Here is a 17,861-nt window from a genome sequence, read left to right on the forward strand (position 1 = left end):
GGCCAGTGAAGCAATGTCCTCCACAACTAGACTGAAGAACAAAACGACAGCGACTTGTCTGTTCCCCTTCCCCCAATTCCCCAGCACTGTTCCCATCCCTCCAATTTCCCAATAAAAATCTTTAAAAAAAATAAAAATAAGTACTGGGGTGACTGGTTAGCTCAGTTGGTTGGAGCATGGTGCTGATAACACCAAGGTTGCCGGTTTGATCCTCGCATGGGCCATTGTGAGCTGCGCCCTCCCTAAAAGAGTCAACTATGCCATTGTAGCATAAAAGCAATGTGTAACCAATGACCACGGCTGTTTCCCAATAAAATTAAAAAAAAAAAAGTATTGAAAATATATATAGGAGAACAATTTATAATCCTGGGATTAAAAAAGGCTTTCCAAAAGCAATTACAAACAGGAAATCATAAAAGGGAAAAAAATGACCTGATTTAATTAAATAAAATATCTGCACTACAAAATAAGTGACTAAAATAAAAGCAACAGGCTAGGAGAAAATATCAATGATATATACTATAAACAAAAGATAAATGCTCAAAGTAAATAGCTCCTTATATTTAAAAAATAGCTCTTTGAGTTCAAGAAATAGAACTCAAAATAAAAATAGACAAAGGATATATACAGGCAATTCACAGAAAATACAAATTATCAATAAACATGAAAACACTCAACCTTGCTAGTAATCAAGGAAATGCAGCAATAATGCATGATAATTTTTCCTTTACCCTCATGAGTTCCTAAGGTTTTTGACAATTTCTCCAGCTTCGAGGCTCACTTACATTCATTATTCAACATCCATTCATGAATTGATCCACATATAAAAAGCCATGATCCCCACCCTGAGAAGCTTCCTGATTCAGCACTGAAAATACCAGCACAGAGCTAATACCACCACCACATCCTGCACGCCCCGCCAAAACAGCTTTGTAAATCAAAGTGCGACCCTCCTATAGCAGCATCACCTGAGAACTTGTTAAAATGACAGACTTCCAAGCCCCAACCTTGACCTACTAAATCAGATCTGTATGCACAAGTACTGTATATGCACAGTAGCGCTTGAAAAGCACTAGATCAGAGGATTCCCCTCTGGGAAATGTGACTGGTTCCAGAGGAAAGACCCACACACAACTGACAACTGAAGGCCTCCCAATCCCTCTACAAATGAGGCCCAACAATTGCGCCACACACCCCCAGTCCTTCCAGTCAGACTTTTCATGTTTCATTTGCAACAGCAACAGGCAGCCTAAGATTGCCAGTCATTTGAAGAATGCCCTTAACATGAAAGACAGAGACCAAAATCAAATAAAAATCAAAACACATTCTCAAGAGGGAGATAATGTGCAGAACAAAAGAAATAAACTTTAAATCCTATAATTAATATTTTCAGAGTCAGGATGTATTATATGCGTAAAAGGAACATGATGCAACATAAAAATATTCAGAGAACAAAAAACAGCTCCTGTAAGTTAAAAATATGCTAAGAGAAATTTAAAAATTCAATAGATGATTTAGAAGATAAAAGTGAAAAAAATCTCCCCAGAAACAGAAAAAATTGACAAAAGGGAAAAAAATAAGAGGGGATAAAAGTATGAAATTTAAAGGATTAGTCCAGATACAACATCTAACAGTATGAGAACAAGAGAAAGACCAAAGAAAACAGAGGGGATGAAGTTATCAAATATATAGTACAAGAAAAAGAAAGAACATGAATTTCCAGGATAAATGGCCCCTGGAATGCCAATGTAATTCACTGATTAAAGAAAAAAAATCTCAGGATATTTTAGGATAGTAGGATAATTAACACTGAACACTAAAAAAAACCAATGAACCAGTGCTTCAAAACCTAAGGGAAAATTATTTCCAACCGAAAATTACATATCCTCAAACTATCAATCAACTGTCAGGGGAGAATCAAGATACTCGTAGACAAGCAAAATCTCAATCAATTCACCATCCACACACCCTTTTTCAGGAAGCTACCAATTCGGGTGCTTCACCAAAAGGAAGGAGCAAACCAACAAAGAGAAAAATGGGATCCAGGAAATAGAGGCTACATCTGACAACAGAATTTTCATGATGGTGGTGAAAGGAAACCCAGAACAATCGCTGTTCAGCAGACCGTGGAAGAAGGGAGAAAAGTCCTCCAAGAAATAATAAAACTGTTTAACTGAACGTGTATAAAAATAACTGAGATTTACACCACAATAGGAGAATGAACTGACAGGTGTATACAAGCCTAATCAAATGAACAATAAGGCCTCTGAACTAGCTCCCTCCCATATATTCTAGATGTCACTGACAGATCACTTTTCCCCAAAGCATCATTTTGGTTACTGATTCCCAAGACTTGACCTCCAGTGGCTCTCTCGCTTACCAGATAGAATCTAAAACTCCAAGCAAGTACTTTTAGTATAGTAGAAAAAAACTACCAGAATCCAAGACAGTAGGATTAGAACTCCTCTGCCACTTATTAGCTGTAGGACGAGGACACCATTTCCTCTTTAGGGTCCTCACCTACATAGGAAGTTGCCCTACATTCAACAGTCCACATTTATTGAATATCTACCTACTACACAGCCAATCACAGGATTAGGCGCTTGAACTAGAAGAGTTGTCTGCGATCTTTATCTATGACACTTTAGGCCAGACTTTTAAGGTACTTTGGCCCATATCCTCTCTCAGCCCCTTCTATATCCTAGTATGCCCCTTCTCTAAACTACTCTACTCAGCTCTAAGGAAATCTTCCACTTCCCTTTCTTCTAGTGTTTGCCATTTCCCCACCTTCCTTTCCTCGCCCTCAAAGGATTCTTCCACCCTTTTCTATCCAAACCTTACCTATCCTAGGAGGCCCAGCTGAAATCCCTTCTTTGCCACCAGGCCTACTATGTGACCAGTAATCACATGACATCTCTTGAGCACTTTTACTCTTGTACCATTCTTTAATTTTTATTATTAAATATTAAAATCTTGCATGCCCAATTTGATTACAAGTTCCCCAAGAACGTCTATAGCCTTTAGCGTGAACATTCCCCATGTCCAATATCAAATTTTACTAGAATAACAAGAATCATCTTGACTTGTCCAACTCTAATGCATTTCCAAACCGTAACCAAGTTATATCTCCAATACCACAGAACCATCAATGTTACTCACCACTTTACTCTGCACGTCTGTGTATTCCATTCCACAATATGTTTATCATCTGAACAACTATACAAACAGCCATTTTCTTGATGCCACTGTATGCAATTGACTTTGTTGTCATGGCCACCGCTCTGCAGATTAAAAAAAAAAAAAAGATTGAAGAAAAAAATAAAACTCATCTAATATAATATGCACTTTGGAATCATTGCTGAACAGTAAACTAAAATGTTATCTAACTAAAAAAAAAAAAAACCCTTAACCTACATCTATCCATTTCCAACATCAAAAATGAGATAAATCACCTATCTTACTTCATCAAACGTTAACTTTCCCTTCCCTTGGAAAAACGTACTTTCATATCCTAAGTCAAAGATACTAATCATAAATGCCACTTGCTTTTGACAGGAATTTCAGCACAAAGCATGATAAAAGACTTCATATTCAGTAGCAAAAAGTTTGTGATACTTGCATGAACGAAACAAGTCAAATCCTGAAAGTAAAAATCATGTCTCATCAAAACTAGCATTGAAAATCCCTATTTAAAAAAGTGCCAAAACTATCAATAATGAAATCACTGTTTCTTCAGGTAAACACTAAATGTTTCCTTATTGTTACAGATCATACTATATGAACGATACTTTAAACATAGCACAGCAAGATGCTCACTCACTCAGAAACACATAAGAATGAGACATCAACTGGGGAAGGGCAAATTCAAATCTCCCATCTCAGACACATTCCAGGATAAACTCAGACAGTAAAATAAGATGATACATCAGCTACACTGTAAGCAATTATATTCACTCTTTCTACCTGAATTCACATCAATTAAATATATATACAATGAATCACCACTATGTACATATGTAAGATAAGAATAAAATCACTACATCTATCATATAGATTGCTCCCACCTCAAAAGAAAAATATTTGTGTTTAGTTCAGTTTCTTTCCTCCCCCCATCACCTATCTATTAAAAGAACTAGGTCATATAAATTCCATAGAAAGACATGCAGTATGAAAATAAATTTAAAATTTCAAAGTTAGTAATCAAAGAGATACAAAGCAAAACAATGTAACATTTTCACTCTGTTCATCTAGCAATTTGTTTAGCATTGTAATATCATGCTGGTACTGATACAGAAAAAATGGTACTATGACATTATACATGCTGGGGCTAGTCTATACCCTTTAGGAAAACTGTCCATTCATTCATTCAGTCATTCAACAAACACTTATTCAATATCAATTATTTGGTCATCGGGAAAGTCATGACGTACTTTTCTGTTTTTCAATGCAAAAATGCGTCATGACTTTCCCGATGACCCAATACATGCCAGCCACTTTGAATATATTACTATGTCTAAATCTCAATAAAGTCACGCAAGGTAGGTTATACAATACCCATTTAAGACATGAAAAGTTAAATTACTTATCCATGATCACTTCACTAGTAGGATTCAACCTCAGGAGAGACTAGTTCCAAAGTCTGCTCCCTTTCTACTTTGCTATATCACCACAACACTCCTTATTTACCCTGACCCTTTTGGTTCTTTTTAATAAACTCATTCCCTGTTAAAGATTTATGTATAATCCTGTCAAGTATCAAAATGATCTAAAAAGAAGTTCTAGGCTCCATCAGCATCATATCTGCAACCACAGTAGCTGAGTAAAGCAGCTACTACAATGCACAGTATGCTAAGTACCTGCTGACCAAAAAGACTTGGGACCAAATCAAAGAATGACCTTCCAACTACCTTGTGGGGTAAGAGTCCACCGGAGGACCACATTTCACTTGCAGAGGAGGAGGAATAAAAGGAGATTCCCTTCTTGCTCAAATTTTTTTATAGTTGTATATTTTCATGATCTTTACTATTAAAACAAGTAATTTAGTGGCATTTTAGGTATCATTAAAAATGTTCATAACTAGTTCTTGACAAATATGAAAATTGCTTGTTGTAATTTATCAAAAAATATTAGGATACAAAATAGATAGGCAGAACTCAAATGTATTTTTAAAACATATGCATAAAGCAAAGAAATACACCACCTATGAACAGAGGATCATTCGGTGACAGATTTAAGTATAAATTTTTTCCCTTTTCAATATTATGTAGTTCCAAATTATCTATGGGCCAGTGTTACCTAAGGGGAAAACATTATTCATATATACAGAAAGCATATAAAGACAGGAGTTCGGTGAACACCAGAAATGTACTGCAACAGACATCGTCTGAAACGAATTATGGAAGTTATGTTGCTGTCTAGCAGAGCCAAACCCCTCACTTCTCTGCTCTGCGATGCTGGGGCTGGGATTCTGCAAACCCCATTTCTGCTTTGCCAGCTGAAATCACCAGTAGGCTCCACCATAAGGGGTGCTAGAGGGAGACAAGGCTGGAGGAGGAACAAGGGACCTATTCCTTCCTGTCTCCCAGTCTGCATCACCCCACTGTTTCTTCACCCCAGCAGTAACAGCAGCTATATGCAATTTTTCCAGCGCTTAACCAGTCTCATCATCTCCTTTCAGAGCTATCAGCAGTCAGCTGGAGCCCCCTCCTCAGAGTTCTGGAACCCAGGCCCATGGGGCCAACTCCTGCTCAAGAGACAGCAGCACTGAGAGCACAACATCTGCTCATCAGAGGTCTGAGTTTTAGCAATAATTCCAACCACCTCCTTTGTTCCCTAGCCCTAGAGGTGGTGAGCTCCTTCCAACACTTGCTCTGTAATACAATTATTTTTACCCTTTCTTATTTTCAATCTAGTCAACGACCTATTATAGGTCATATTCTGACCTATAATAAGGACTATGTTATCTATCATAGCTATTATCAAACATTACTATTCAGAATTTTAAATGTAGAAGGGGCAGAAAAATACCCCTCCAGTGCAGATCCTATGGCATATCCTAAACAGTTTTGTTTTTAATAATTCTCTAATACACCAGTTTCCCTGTCACATCTTTTATATAAAACATACATACACATATACTTACTACTAATTTACTGTGTAATTCTCCTTTTACTGTACTGTATAATAAAATGCTACCAACTGCGGTACCAAGAGCCAACAAGTCAGTCTGGTTACTTGTTCCTATAGGTTCTGATTTCCTTTTTTTCCTCTGGGGACTTTCCTAGAAAAAAAACGAAAAAAAAACAATGTTTTATTTTGTATTTGAAATACTGAAACATCATTAATGCATAAATGCAAATGCCCACTAGTCCACACATAAAATATGATTGCTACTAAGAAACACTTTTTTTAAAAAGTGGAGGTGGGATTCGCTGTCAGGTTTCCTTCTAAAAAAAAAAAAAAAATCATTCCAATGGAAGAAGAGCTGCTAATTCTCATCCCGCTACTTCTTACCTCTCTGGAAGGCATCAAAACAGGACATGCTCTTATATTCTCTCCACAGGTCCAGGCAAAGCTCTCCACTCCCAAGCAAAGAGGTTACAGATCCATACAGAGCAGCCAACACTTCTCCCTCCCCCCTAATCTTCCCTTGCATTCCAGTTTCATTTTCAGGAAAAGGGATACAAATGTTTTTATATTTACAAACATGCATTTACTTTAATTTCAGTCAAAAAACAGCTGTAACTAGTACAACAGAGAGTGCACTACAGAAGTTGCTCCAGTGTCTAATGAAGGGCTAGTCTGAAAGTTCCATATTGTCTTGGTGATTCCAATGACATAAGAGGCACAAGTTTCAATCTAGTGTCAAATGCTAAAAGACTTCTTTGCTTTACTTCAAAAATGAAACTAACAGCTCTTGTCTGCCCATCAAAAAGACAATAAATTATTACAACTTCAAAGTACTACACCAGCTTATAATGCTGAAAAATCATAATTTCAGAGCTTCTCTTCCATGTTTATGATTTTTTTTAATGAAAGCTTGCCAGCCTATGCTTTATTGATAGCATAAAGGAGCTCTGAGAAATCCATTCTTTTAATGTAAAACAGACCATAGGAAAGAGGACATTTTTTCAATAACGCAAGATCTTTGCTACACAGCACAAAAAAAAGTCTAGAATATATAAAAATCTGCCCAATCCAAAAACCACCAATGAAAACTATAATGTTACCAGTGCATAAAGAATATCAAAGATTTATAAAGCATTTTCCATTTTTTAATTTATCTTAGGAGACATTAAATTTGAAGAATCTGATTCATTGGACACACTTAGGTAAACTAAAAGATTTAACAAAAAATAAGGTAACCATTTTCATACAGAAAAAATAATGCACATTTTGCAAGTCCTGAAAAATGTATCTTACCCTAATAAACCCAAAAGAGAAGTTACAATTAAAAGCCAAAGTATAAAACAGTTTGATTGCAACAGTAACATTTATTTGAAACATTGAAACTTTAGCACAAGGCATGTACTAGACCCCAAATTCAATTAAATGAATTTCTTGAATGATCCCGGAAGGCAAATGTGGTTTCTGCATAAGGTTATGAACACAAACACCTATTTCAGGCAAGGACAGTGGGGAAAGTATACCAACCTACCACTACCTAATCAGAAAACTCTAAAATATTTTAGAAATTATTTCTTCTACTTTTGGTTTTCCCAAAACAAATTAGAATTATCTACACTGAGGTTTCTAATGTGTGAAACACAGGCTGGTCCAAATATGTACAGTACGTTTTTCTGCAGATTTGAATTTGCATTTAAAAGCACAAAGAAATTTTAGAAAGCAAACATTACGCTACTCAAAGCCCTAATTTCCCTATCAACAAAATCTCTATAATTTTGGGAGAAGCAAGCAGTCAACAAGTGGGAGGAATATCCACAAAATCTATGCCCAATTTTGAGAATCACTGATCTAAACCTAAATAATAATCTAATTAATTAATCTCAAAGAACTATTGACTCATCATGTTTTCTCAGTTAGATGATCATAAAAAAACTTCCCATTCAGGAGGATGTGCATGTCCAAACAGGTAGCACATCAACCAGATAACTTTATATAACCAGTGTGCAGTTTAGTGAATTCAAATATTTTAAATATTATCACATTACTAAATATTTCTGAAACCAATAGTTTAGTTCTATTGATGATTACAGATTATTACAGACTTTGGTTGGCAGTTTCTATCTGAATCTGTTATTCCTGTGATGAAAAATTCCAATGACTTCCCCCAAAGAGTAAATCAACATAAACAGCTCCCTGGCATTCAAAAGCATCCACATTTGCCTCCAACTCACCTTCTCAAGCCTTATTTCCAGTTCCTTCCTTACATTACACTCCTTAACCACAAATACTTTCCCGTTTTGCCTTTGCTTTCCCCTGCACTTGGAGGGGCCTTTTCCTACTAAACTCAATTTTTATTTGGTTAAAAATCTACCCATGCTTCAAGGTCCACCCTAAAATCTTTTCTCCACAAAAAACAAAAAACAAAAAAACCCTCTTTTCTCTTAAAGAAGCACAAGTCAGACTCTGCTTTGCACTACACAAGCAGTATATCTGAATTGTCTTTATTTCTTCTTTGCTGTTTTAATCATACTGTTTTGTTTCCTCTGACACGCCTAGCACAATGTCACATGCACATTAACTGCACAAGTAAATATATAAAGTAATGGAAAGAATAGGCTAAAAATTTAGTTCATATACTTGTGACTAGAAAATCTGAGTTCCTGAAGGTACCAGGAGTGAAGATCAAAAGGTTTTTCTTTAGACTGAAGTCTTTCCCAATATGAAGGTCTGACTGAGCTAAGCAATACAAAATACCAGTCTGTAGAAAGCTTATCAGCATTTGATCCAAAAGGTAATAAGGAGGCTGAGTATGAATGGCACACATGCGTGATTTATAAAAGCCAGACGTAATACAGATGTGGTGAAGACAGAGAAATAGAACATCCAGGTAATGAGAAGACTGAATTTAATCAATTAAGCAATGGCTTTTTAGACTGAGATTCCAGAGTAAGAGAACAGTTTACATGGAGAGCCAGTTCACAGTCACAAGAACATAGGTACATATAACTGAAACAAGTTTCACCAAAAAACTTATCCGTCACCATGCATCATATACTCTGATACTGTCTACTTCATTTTTTAATGCCATCACAACCCACTAATTCTATTTTACAATTAATCCACTAAAGGATCAAACCCTACTTTTCAAAAATAATGACCCCCTCCAGACACCAAATTATGCTCAAGTTTGAAGTTTCATCCTGCAATTAGTCTCCTATGCCATTTCTTGGCCATCTTAGTCCCTTACTCTAGCAAATGTTTCATGGATAACAGTAAACAAAATGTGTGCATTTTATATATAATTACATACAGTATTTATATCAAAAACAACTGAATTATAACACACAGGAACTACTATTTCTGCCAATGGGATCTAATCTGCAAACTATCTTCTTCTGAAGGCAGCACTGCACAGGGACACAAATGGATTGTGCTACATCTCTAAGGAATGGAAGTGGGGCTACTCGGCTCAGATTTTTCCTAGAAACTTCCTTAATGCTACATCTACTGTGCTTGCCCTGTCCAATGCCTGAAATGCCACATGCTTCACTCAACAAGCACTAAGTTGTGTGGGTATGGTCTGCAGTGGCTGTAAAGCAGTATAAATACATTTACTGTGGTAGCCAATAGTAGACAAGGTCTGTTTCTCCAGGGCTCTACAGCAGTTAGGGAAGGAAAAGGAGAAAAGTTTGAGAGATTTAAGGGGGGTATGAAATAGCAAGGTCAGTTACTAGGTTGCTCAGCCACTCACTGTGTGGCTTTGGCATGTCATATAACATCTCATCAGTTTATAACACATAAACCTGAGGAGCTCAAAAAATATATAGTATCCATCCGTAGTCCATCAATCTAGCTCCTTGTACTTTTCTTGTCATCATTAGAGGTCCTCTTCCCCCAGACTCCATCAACCAAATGGAATGCTTGGCTATATAATACATATGAAAACCCTCTAAAAACTAATATGGCATAAATGCAAAGTATTATAATCATTCTGTGACCAAAAACAAGCAAAAGCAATCTACTCTAACTTTTCTAAATATTGATGAACCACTGCTTTAACTCCTGCTACCCAAGAAAAACAACATCAACTCATTTTTCTCCATTGATAACGTCACTAAACTTTGTCCTAGGGTGGCCAATTACCAATTACTGAGCCAGATGCAGGATACTCTTACAAACCAATTTACATTAAGGAATACAGCAGTAAATGATAAAATGAGCCCATATAGGATAGTCAATTGATTTATTCAACATCAACTAACATTTATTGAGCATTCACTATATGCCAGGCCACACTATACCAGTCATAGACACTGTCTCCTTTAATCCTGAGGACCTTGACAGACGGGTAGCATAATCTCCATTTCACATTTGAGAGTACCAAGATCATAACAAGATGCTAGGAATACGGGCTTCAGAACAACAGCCTTTTCATGCCTCTTACTTTCAGCTTCATAGATATAAAATAAAAGGGTTTAATAAGATGAGAGCAAGTTAAAACTTAAGTGGAAAGGATCATGACCCAGAGACCTGGGAGCCGAGGTGGAAATAATTACTACAAATCACTCTTCATTCTCTATCTTTAAAAATCACATGACCTTTTAATATTACACCATACTATGTATTATGCAAGTTTTAATACAGGAAAACTGCTTCTCCCCCTAATTTTCTAGTAAAACTGATGCTCTAAAAGGATACATCCCCAAGATGATGAAGACTGGATGTCTCTGCATTCCTCCCAGCTCTCAAGTCTGTGATTCAAGGTCTAAGGTTACAGTGTAAGAGCACTGGACCATCAGAGTACCACAACCACATTACTGGCTATCCAGGCTTTGGTGAAGTAATTTAAACTCTCTTAGTTCTGATTCTCAGTTTTTAAAAACGTAATAATTTCAGGGTATTTCAGAGTTGTGGCTGAAATCAGAGCATATAGGTAGGGATACAGAAACCTATAAAATTTTTTAAAGGTAGCCCAACTCTCATTTTTCAACGAAGCCCCCCAAATTAAAGTGACTTGCTCAATGTGATAAAAGTTTGAGCTCAGTCCTGGTTATGAAACCAAATCCAGATATTTTCCTACTGCATTGGTGTTATATATAATCCAAAGCTATGACTTTTAACAAGAAATTTAAGCCTAGGCAGATTCCTGAGGCATACAATGTGACTGTTAAGTCAACAGAAAAGTGGACAAAAAATTTTTGCCAGCCTAATATTAACAATTTGTTGCAGATAATGGAGAATTGAGTTCTAAATTCCTGAGTTCTACTTCAAGTTGTTTTTGGCTTTTTTGCAAGTTGCTTAATTTTCCAGAGCCTCAGTTTCTTCTTCTCAAACAAGGCAAAAAGTTTGTTTTTACTTGCAGGGCTGACCATACAAATAAGAGCTATGAACATTAATAACAAAACTTGTAGCATTTATGCACCAAGAACTATTGTAAATGCTTTATGCATTATTAAATGTTAATCCTCACAACCACTCTATCTATGAGGTGGGTACTATTTATCCCCATTTTACAAATGGGGAACCAGTGGCAAAATTACAACTATGAAGTCAAGCCTGGATTTAAACGTAGACAGTACAACTTAAATGGAGTTCCCACGTGCGTGTCAGAGGAGACGTAGTCCTGTGACTCAACAGTGAATGGCATCTTACCTGAGATGAATCCCTAACAGTGAAAAGCCTTCCCAAACTCGGCAGCGTCTCATCTAAGACAAACTTCACCTGGACTCATCTTTATTAAGTTAAATTACTTCACTGTGCCTCCAATATCTTAAGGCTGACCTCAGGCTTGGGGGAAAGAGGGTGTATAAGGGACGTCAAGCAGATGTTAAAAATAAAAAAAACAAAAAGGTTCAAACGGCTGGCATGGAAAAGAGCCTGGGAAAGTCAAGAGTTTCAAGAGAGTCCCACGTCCTGGACGTGGAAGACAACACGTGGTGAGCCGGCACCTAAGGGTGGGGGGTGGGGATGTCCGGAAGCAAGGAAACAAGACTTGTTGATTCCAACCACCCAGAGCAAAGCCGATGAGTGAGGTAGGGGTCGGAGAAGAGTAGTGCAGCCGCAAGATCGGACTCTGTCAAAAGCCAGGGCTCTGAAAAGCGCAAGCTGATGAGCAAAGGCCCGCAAAAGATAGCTGCCCCTGGGGGGCCGGGGCCTGAGCGAACATGGCGCCCAGGCGAAAGCGGGGCGCGGGGCGAAGACCTTATAGAGTCCGCTGGTAGGACTCTGGTCCACCACCCGTCGGATCGGGCCGAGCCCTCTCTCGCTGCCCTCTGGACAGGCCGCGCACGGGGCTGGCGGCGTGGGCCCACTCCGCGCCGCCGCCGCACTCCGTGCCTCCTCGCCCCAGGCCTCCAAGGGCCACGCGCGATGCCGGGCCACGTGCCGAAGAGCCTGGGGGACGCTGAAGCCGAGTCCGGGTGGGCGCCCGTCCCCCGTCGTCCTGCCCGCTTTACCTTGGCCTGCAGCCGCGCTGGCGCCCAGGCCAAGCAGGTGCAGGTACCGCTGAGGTGCGCGGAAGGCACGTACTCTTGGTGCAGCCGGTTGCTGGCTGTCTCCCACACTCGCAGGTGACCGTCGGCAGACGCCAAAGCGAAGTAAGCCTGGCTCTGCGGGGAGAAGGCGCAGGGGACCCCCGCCGGGGACAGGGGGTCGGCAACTCCGCCGCCGCCCGCCGCCATTGCTGCTCTGGCTCCGCGGCAGCCACGTGTTCGCCCATGCGCAGGCGCACCGGAGCGGGGCGGGGCCTGGAGGGAGGAAGTGGGGCGGAGGGAACACAGAGAGCCGAGGGAGTGGCTCCTCGCGAAGCAACAGAGGGCTGGGTGGGCCTGGGCCCACCCTGTGGACGGTGGCCCGCTAGGCTCAATGCTAACTTGTACTGCTACGAGACAGGACGTGTGGAATAACTTTGTACACTGCTGAGCAGGGCCCATTCCTTAAAAAAAAAAAAAATAGGGAAAAAAAGTAAAAGGTTTGGGTTTAATAACATGACGGGACAAATGTTTAAAATAGTCACATGATTGTAAAATCGTTTCCATTTTTGCCTACTTCCAGTCTATAATCATGAATACGCATAATTATTTATTCAATCATAATAGTGTAAAAGTAATGGTGGGAGCGGCTAGACCCTCTTATTTTACCAAGACTGTCCCCATGTTACAACAGCAAATACATAATTTTTACTGTTTTCATAATATTTCGCCAAGTCTATGCATTCTGATTTAAGAAATGCCAGGTCCTGTTCAGCCCACGCAGAGCTTATTGCTTAGCAGGAAAGATAAAAACACCATCCTCAGGGCTATGGGGAGACTGAAGCTTTTACAGATATAAGATTTGCATTTTAGATCATTTGGAATAACATAAACTGATCTACACTTTTAAAAGGCCTTCTTGACTCTATGGAGACCATAGAAAGGCAAGAAAGAAAGCAGATAGACAAAAGGAAATTGATGGGTCAGACTCACAAGAAAGCATAAAAGGTGGTGAGAAGATATAATCTGAAGTTATAGGCAACAGGGCTTGCTAAATGGATTGATTGTGAAGAGTGAGAAAAAGACATGAGTGAAGGATGACTCTAAGGCCTCAGCAAATAAGTGAATGGTAATACCATTAACTGAATTGGGGAAACGGGTTTGGGTGGAGTGGAAATCAAGAGTTCTGTTTTGGACAGTTCAGTATGATATGCCTGACATCCAAATAGAGTTGTTCAGTAGAAGTTGGATATATAAGAAGATCATAGTTAGAGATATAAGTTTTGGATGCATTATGAGGCAAGATGAAAGCCCAGGAGAATGAGATGCCCTGGGAACAAATTTTTATAAGGATTCCAGAAGCAAGACATGATCGAAGCCATGTCAAATGCTGTAGATGAAGACTGAGAATTAACAATGGACTTGGCAAGATCAAGGTCATTGGCAACTTTTTACAAGCATTTTTAGTAGAAAGGTGAGAGGGAAACTTGTAAAGAGTAGAGGAAAAAAAGGGAGGTAAGAAAGTGCAGAAAAGCAGACAACTATTTTAAGGATTTTTGTTATAAAAGCATATATATATGAGCCTATATGAAGAAAGGTCTTGATAAGGTAAGTAGCTAGATAGAAATGAGCAGGAGAAGGAGAGACTTAGCCCCAGTTAGAAAGCCCCTTGCAGCTGCCCAGCAGAATTCCAGGTTTACATATATCTCTAAATCAAAGAAATGATTGTTACAAGCCAGAGAAGGGAAGAAGACATCCTGCTTGGCAGGACCACCAATACCTTACTAGCCCAACAGGATTCCAGGTTTACACATACCCGTAAGGGATGTGTTTACACATGCCCCTACATCAAAGAAAAGCATAACTAAATGCCAGAAGACTGGGCACCTCAGGGAGAGAAGGAGAGATAAGAGAAGGGAGAGGGAGACACAATTCTACCCATAGAAATAAAAGCCTTCATGCAATGTAAGACAAGGCTGCTTCCCTCTCTTGGGTCAGCTGACTCCATGTCTCCTTCCATGTCTCAGAGTGTGCTTGGTTTTACTAATAAACTTCTTGCTGTCCTTTTGCTGCACACACAAAAAAAACTGTCTCTTGATTGAATTCTTTCCTTCAAGAAGAGAAGAACTGAGGTACAACGTCATTTCCCGATAACAGTCTGAGCTATAGCTATAGATTTATTCATAAATATACAAATAAAACTAAAAGCTTATTGTTCATTTATCATATGCCAGGTACTGTTCTAAATGCTTTATGTGTATGAATTTATTTAGTCCTCACAACAACCCTAGGATGTAGAAACTATCAATATCCCCATTTTTCCAATAAGAAAACTGAGGTATAGAGCTAGGCAGTGAATGAGGACTTGTTCCCTAGTCCATTCACTCTTCCACTCGCCTAGTCATTAATTCATACCTTCTCTTATTACCTCAAACCTCTTCCTTCATCCTCACTATCTGGGTGATTTTGTTTCCTATTTCTTGAGAAAACAGAAGCAATCACAGAGAATTTTCACAAGCTCCCAATGCCACAGGCTCTACCCACCTTTGCTCCATCGCCTGGTACCACAAATGAATTGTCCATGCTCCTAGCAAAGGCCACCCCTGCACATAAGTTCTAGATCCTGTCCTCTTTTACCCACTCAAGGATATTGTTCCACAAAGTCTTTCTTCTCTCTACTAGTGTCAGTTTTCTCAGCTTAATCCTTCTCAACATATAAACATACTGTTATTTCTCCCTTCTTAAAAAATAAAATTGCCTTGATAACACTTCCCCTCGAGATACTGTCCCAATCTTTTCTTTCCTTTAAAGCTCAAAAAAGATAGCCTAATTTTCTCAATTTCTCTCCTCCAGTGGAACTTTTATCCCCACCCAGCACTATACCAAAACGCTTATGGAGGCCACCAGTAACCTTCTCACTGCTGTATATGTGTCCATCCTATGTCCTAACCTTACTTGATTTGTCATGAGCATGCTTATCTTCCATGACATCACACCCTCCTGGCTTCCTCTTACTTCCTTGGCTGCTCCTCTCAGTCTTATGTCCTGCATCTTCCTCATCTGCTACTCTTTTGGGGGCAATTCGTTACCTGGGTATATGACTTTCCAGAATAAAAACCGCATTTTCCAGCCTTCTTTGCAATAACGTGAAGCCATATGACTATGAGCCAGTACAAAAATATCCCCAAGTGAGGGTGAGGGTGTGTGTGTGTGTGTGTGTGTGTGTGTGTGTGTGTGTGTATGTGTGTTGTGTGCATGGAGACAGAAAAGGAGAGGTAGAGAACAAAAAAACAAAGGGTGAACATGTAAACAGTTGGTGAATCTGGATAATGATTACAGGAGACCCTTCTGCAAGTTTTAAAATTATACCAACATAAAAGTGACCAAAAAAAAGTGCCTCTTGATCCCCAACTTCAAACAGCACCCCTCTAGGCAATCCATGTCTAAATTACTGGTATTATGATTTCTATCATTTCTTTTAAAATAAAATAATTAAAATAATCTGTTTCAGAGTCAATTATTCCAGTGGCACGCCTAGCATACTGAACACCCAGAGTAGATCATTTTCTTAAAAAACAATCCCCTTGTCTATATGATGAAATTATTTTTAGTAACAACCACGAAATGAAACAAATAGTAATAAAGGCCATAAAAGAAACAAACCGATATTTCTTTTATTGAACTTTACATATATAATCCTGCCAGTTAAAAAAGATAAATAAGGGCCGGCCGAGTGGCGCGATGGTTAAGAACTCGCTTGGGATGCCAGAGGGCCCCGGTTCGGATCCCACATATGAGGGCCAGTGACACTGCCCTCTACAGCTAAGATGCTGAACAACAGCTCAACCTGGAGCTGGGCTGCTGTGAGTTGCTGGCGACGGCAGGTGGGTTGCCATGGGCTACCGTGTGTAGCCAGCAGCCAGCGTGAGCGGCCAGCAGCCGCAGTGAGCGGCCGTCCAGAAGCCGGCGACTGATCTGCCTCGCCCGGGAAGAGCGCAATGATGGTGCCAACTTGGGCCAGTGAAGCAACGTCCTCCACAACTAGACTGAAGAACAAAACGACAGCAACTTGTCTGTTCCCCTTCCCCCAATTCCCCAGCACTGTTCCCATCCCCCCAATTCCCCAATAAAAATCTTTAAAAAAAAAAAAGATAAATAAATTATGTAATAAAGATTAGAGTACAAAAAGGGGGGAAAGTTACAGATTTACATCTTTAATTAAATTAAAACATTTTTCAAAAGGGGGGAGCTTATATTACATATTGGTCTGTCAAAGTAATTAAGAATAACATTAGCTTTGTTTTCAAGCTTTTAACTTCTGCAGATTTGCAAATAACTTCCGCAAAATTGATCTTCAGATATTCATGTTCAATAGTCAGTGCTGCTAGATTTGTCAATCCATATTTGCTCACAGTTGCTAGACAACACTGCAGTAATTTTAATTTTAAACAGTTTCTTTTACACGAAATAGCCTATACACAAATAGTCAAGAAAAGGCTTAAACATAAGTATAAGTTTGACAGAGATTCATAAAAACCCTGTTTCTTAATAGGTTTCAGATGTTGTAATACTGTTCATGTCTTTGTTTCTTTGAGTAGCTATGAAGTCTTCAGGTGTCTCTACAGCTAAAATGTTTGAAACACAAACAGAAATTCCAAGTCATCATAGAATGACAGGATTGAAGTCACTCAAGTTCTGCTTTTTCATCTCCATTATTATTGTGCTATCATTATTCCTGTTTTAACACAGGAATATGTAGTACTGCGGGGGTTGAAGATATGAATTGTGCCCATAGGAAGCTTGAATGCTTCTGAAACTTTAAGAACCTAAAAAGAACTCTTGTAACTGAGTCCACATGTGTCAGGGCCTACCATATAATTAGTTCTTGAAACTAACTTTCTTGTGCATTATAATGTTTATCAAAGGATAAGTAATAAAAATGTGCTAATTTGAAGCATACATACAGGCACACATACATCTGTAATTAAAACTCAGTAGTAACCACAGTACTTGTTGTTTAGATTGAGCCAATAAAAGATTTGGGGGAAGGAAGTATTTTCTCATTGACATTGTGTAGAATGGGTGTCACTTGGTGATAATAGGAAACAGACCGACTTTTAGTTGTTTTCAGTATCGTGTTTTAATTCTTCACAGACAATGAACCTCTTTATTGCCTGGATACTGGGCAAAGAGCTCCCACCACTCTGACCTGGGTATGCCACCATGTCTCCCCTAATGTCCTGTGACTTCTTTGAGAGCAAGAAC

General features: G+C 39.0%; 1 protein-coding gene across 2 annotated transcripts in view; it reads right to left on the bottom strand.

The window, feature by feature from the left end:
• WDR43 (WD repeat domain 43) overlaps window positions 1-17,861 on the bottom strand; it is a 52,831-nt gene that overhangs the window by 28,864 nt on the left and 6,106 nt on the right. The window contains exons 1-3 of one of the 2 annotated variants that reach the window (XM_019641813.1): window positions 12,582-12,856; window positions 6,143-6,280; window positions 3,160-3,281 (exon numbers count right to left, since the gene is read on the bottom strand). In XM_019641813.1, the coding sequence (XP_019497358.1) occupies window positions 3,160-3,281; window positions 6,143-6,280; window positions 12,582-12,806 (485 nt within the window). In that variant the 5' untranslated portion in view covers window positions 12,807-12,856. Of the gene's footprint in view, window positions 1-3,159; window positions 3,282-6,142; window positions 6,281-12,581; window positions 12,857-17,861 lie in introns of those variants that run through there. The other variant, XM_019642593.1, reaches the window with a different exon arrangement.

The sequence above is a fragment of the Hipposideros armiger genome, unplaced genomic scaffold, assembly GCF_001890085.2.
Source record: "Hipposideros armiger isolate ML-2016 unplaced genomic scaffold, ASM189008v1 scaffold_0, whole genome shotgun sequence".
Classification (NCBI taxonomy): Eukaryota; Metazoa; Chordata; class Mammalia; order Chiroptera; family Hipposideridae; genus Hipposideros; species Hipposideros armiger.